Source organism: Drosophila hydei, unplaced genomic scaffold (genome assembly GCF_003285905.1).
Source record: "Drosophila hydei strain 15085-1641.00,03,60 unplaced genomic scaffold, DhydRS2 tig00000149-arrow-pilon, whole genome shotgun sequence".
Classification (NCBI taxonomy): domain Eukaryota; kingdom Metazoa; phylum Arthropoda; class Insecta; order Diptera; family Drosophilidae; genus Drosophila; species Drosophila hydei.
Window position 1 is genome coordinate 1,691,814 of NW_022045678.1, and position 4,018 is coordinate 1,695,831.

The 4,018-nt window shown below is 33.0% G+C and overlaps 1 protein-coding gene across 1 annotated transcript; it reads left to right on the top strand.

Moving 5' to 3' along the window:
• The first annotated feature begins 2,441 nt into the window (after positions 1-2,441).
• Positions 2,442-3,054, top strand: LOC111602325 (FUN14 domain-containing protein 1). Its single transcript, XM_023319326.2, has 2 exons — positions 2,442-2,540; positions 2,602-3,054. The coding sequence occupies exons 1-2, from the start codon at positions 2,507-2,509 to the stop codon at positions 2,958-2,960; spliced, it is 393 nt and encodes a 130-aa protein (XP_023175094.1). The 5' UTR covers positions 2,442-2,506; the 3' UTR covers positions 2,961-3,054.
• Positions 3,055-4,018: the final 964 nt, after the last annotated feature.

Genomic DNA, 4,018 nt, shown 5'->3' on the forward strand with positions numbered 1-4,018 from the left:
CATTAAACTATGGCCATAAAATCAGAGCGAAACTGCAACGAAAAAAGAAAATCTGCAGTTGGAAAAGTTTTGCTGGCCGCATGGCAAACACGTATCGCATAGATGCTGCAATTGTTGTACCGTTAGCATTTTGCTGGCCATCTTTTATGGTCAAGTTGAAAGACCACACACGGACAAATATATAGCAAAAGCTATACTATATACATATTTCATGTGTGATTTTTATTGTGTACAAGAGAATTTGAAATTTTCCTTGTCAAGTTAAATGCTCAAGTGTTTATTTCATGCCAGTTTGCTGTGTTCGAAAGCACTCAGACACTGCATAAATCTGCCCAGATTGTCTTGTATATATAGTCCACTATAGATGTTACTACCGACTGCGTCCTTTCGCGCAATCATTTGCGGCTATTTGCGTGCTCATTGTTAATTTGATTGCCAAGTTGCGATAGCGACAAACTCCTCGACTGCTGCTGGCTGTTCGAGTGTGTGTGGAGTGGGCGTTGCCTGGGCGCATAATTGAACAATAAATTAAATAAAGGCGCTCGAGGCTGACCAGGTAAATATAGAGCCCAAATTGCATTTAGCTCATGGCCATTTTTAGTTGCCATTTCGATTTGCGAACCAATCGAACTGTTCGCACTGATTTCTCTAGGGCTTCGCATCAATAATGCACGCCTCACTGCCTTTACAGCTGCGGCGGAAAAATAGTTAGTAGTACTATATAGATATGTTAAAATGTTGCATGCAATAGTTTTTTGACGGGTTACATGCAAATTTTAAGCGAAGTTTTTTCACTCAGACAAAAAGCAGAAGAAACTATATTTATTATTATTAAAAAATTATATAAATATGATTTTCTTTAAATGTATATATATTTGTAAAATAATGGAAAAAATATATAATTATTTGAAAGTCTGAGGATTTTTAACACAGTTTTAATTGGATTTAGTAAATAGGAACTTGCACTTAATTTCGGGAACAGTAAATGTGAAACCGAAATCAAACAGGTTAGAAAATTTAACGGCCTATGCACTGCGCTGGCATTGACTTTTGTTGGTGGATATATTTTCTTTAAGCTGAGCAAAAATTTTACCGTGTGCATTGACAGTGCAATACTCTCCGTTAGGCTGGCCGTTGAGCCTGACGACATTGACGGTATTTGAGAGATAATTCTAACCTGCTAACCACAAATATATTAGATTCTAAAAATATTAAATTATTTTAGTATAAAAAAATTAAGAAGAACAAATTAAAAATTTTCATTATATTTTCGTCATATTTCCTTAAATTTCCGTCCAAAACTGATTACACAAAAGCCGAATTTGCAGTAATATTTATTTATGATAATTTTAAGATCTGCCTGATTTAGCTAATTAATATATGCTCACATCTATTTTGAATATTGCATTTCTGTGTGCAATTCACAGCTGTGAATTAATTCTTTTTTTTTTTTAGCTATTTTGATTAAATATTTATTTACGAAATAAAAATCCCAGCAGGAAAATTTTAAATTAGGGTGGCTCAAAATGTACTTATTTGCATAAGCGGATGCATTTAGTGACTATTATTGATATTGGTTAAACAAGCCACAGGCGAGTAATACAAATATAAATATTAATGTGGTACATATATGGCAAGAGTTATACTTTCATTTCCAAGAGCTGTATAAAATAGTTGTCAATTAGAAAAATATTCAATAATAATTTATAATTTATTTTTATTGTATACTAAACCTGTTGAAAATAGTAATTTATGGAAATTACGTTTGTTAAAGTATGTATAATAATGAAAACTAAGCGTGGCCAAACATTGTTGTACAAACATTATTGACAAATAATACAACAATTTTTATATATATATTTTTATATAAAGCATATTTTGATTATATGTTATATATTCTTCATTTTAAAATTGATATATTTATGATACATTTTTGATAATTGTTTTAAAATGTTATTTATAAAGCCATATTAAATAAATGAAACAAAGGCCCGCTGAAATACTTCAAAAGCGCCAATCAAACCCATTGATGATATTTTATCTAACCTCTATAATTTCTGCCAACAGCAGTGAGTAGCAGCCAATAAATTATATCGATGCAGAAATGTAGCAAATTAATGAAAGCAAATTTGATTTGTTGGTAAAATTGTTGTACCAAATGAAATGTTGTCAAATTCTATGAAATGGACACAAAATTGTTATCATTTTTAAGCAGTAGTAAAATGAAAATTTTGATAAAGCTAAAGCGCATTAAATTTAATTAGCGGCTAATCAAATATTTATGCCTTTTATTTAAATGTTTGCAAAGGCAAAAACGTTTGATGTTCGGAACACAGGCTTTTAAACGAGTTCACGGTCTGGCGCACCTGTAGCACCTGGTCGAGCAGGCGACTCCAGAGAATGAAAGCATGCAAACAAAAGCTGTGGCTTTGAGCCAACACTCAATAGAGTTAAAATTTTCAAATGCAAAGTGAACTGACAAAATCGAAAGCTGTTCCTAGAGAATATGAGCCGGCTATCAGTGAAATCGGTTAGACCAAGTACGTAAAAAAATCTTAGAAATATAATCAAAAATGCCAATTCTGACTATACCGGCCACAGCTCTAGGGAAGTTGGACAATCAATCGGCGTATGTACAAATTGCAGTTGGTGCTGGCACTGGCTTCGTCGTTGGGTATCTTTTTTTCAAGGTTAGCAAAATGCTGGCCGTGTGCATCGGCAGTGCAATACTGACAATCGAGCTGGCCGTCGAGTCGGGCCTCATCAAAGTCGACTGGAGCAAGATAATGGAACAACAGCAGGCACTGAATACACCAGAAAACCGACAATTGGCACTCTCGCCATTTACGCCTCCAGATCATGCCGTTAATCTCGACAAGGCCAAGCAAGTCATAATGTCCAGCGCACGGCTCTCGGTTGCCATTTTGGGCGGGTTCTTTCTAGGGTTTGGATTTTCATAAACTGAATGAAGAATTGTATTTATAAATCAGAATATTAAGGCGAAATTTGTAATACTAAAGCACATCAGAAATATAAGTGACTATATTTTTCACTCTTATAACTCCTTCACTTTCCCCGCCTCTGTTTCTCTCTTCTCTGTTGTACTTTACACATATTAAAAGTTGTTGGTGCACATAAAACTGGAAAACTTGAAAGTTTTAACAACATTTTCATGCGCTTTTAAACATTTCAATTTACAAGCAACGTAGCCCACATAAATTTATGCATAAGCAAAGTTTTTCATATCCAAGGCTACGCGCTAAGAGCGAATGCCGTAAAGCCAAAGAGCGGAGTCTAGCGGCCGGAGGGTCGATTGGGGCTCAGGTTACTTTGTGTGCGGCATATGTGTTAGCCAAGTGTCACATTTATCGTCATCAGTGTTGGGGCTTTGCTGATATGTGCATAAGACCTAGCTAAACAAAAATAACATAGTTTATGCGTAACATATATTTACACAAATCAGAAAATCCTTGAGTCAAAGAGTGAATTCCTTGTATCTGTATCAGTATCAGCAAAAGCTTTGATTATGCTTAACAACATACTTTTCAATATGGATAGATTGAGTAACTTATTTATATTATATTTTTTATGTCAGGTAAAGAGCTTTATTTCAGGCTCAATATATATCAATCCTTTTATCATAAGATAATTTGAAATAATAAAGCGTCGATATAAAGTTTATCTTTTAACATTTTCAAGGTTTTAGATTGTGGTTAATTTTTGAGTATTAAATATCGTTTTGTAATTTTCTATAAATATCTATTTTATCTATAAATATCTAACCCTTTAAATATTGTCACTATGCGGCTCTTTAAAGGTTAATAATGCGAGCTTACTTGTTCTTATGAAGAGTATACGAATAATAATCTTATTATTTCTCTTTAAAATTATTAAAATTTTACCATGCTTTTCGATCTGAAAGATATATAAAATAATTTTTAGACACATATATTTATTATAATGGACAAAAAAAATTATTACATTACTATAAGAATATTCATATATATTTATCAATTGC

Coding starts and splice junctions, on each gene's coding strand:
- LOC111602325 (XM_023319326.2), top strand. CDS start 2,507: ATGAGCCGGCTATCAGTGAAATCGGTTAGACCAA. Junction 2,541..2,601: donor AGTGAAATCGGTTAGACCAA/GTACGTAAAAAA, acceptor TACCGGCCACAG/CTCTAGGGAAGTTGGACAAT.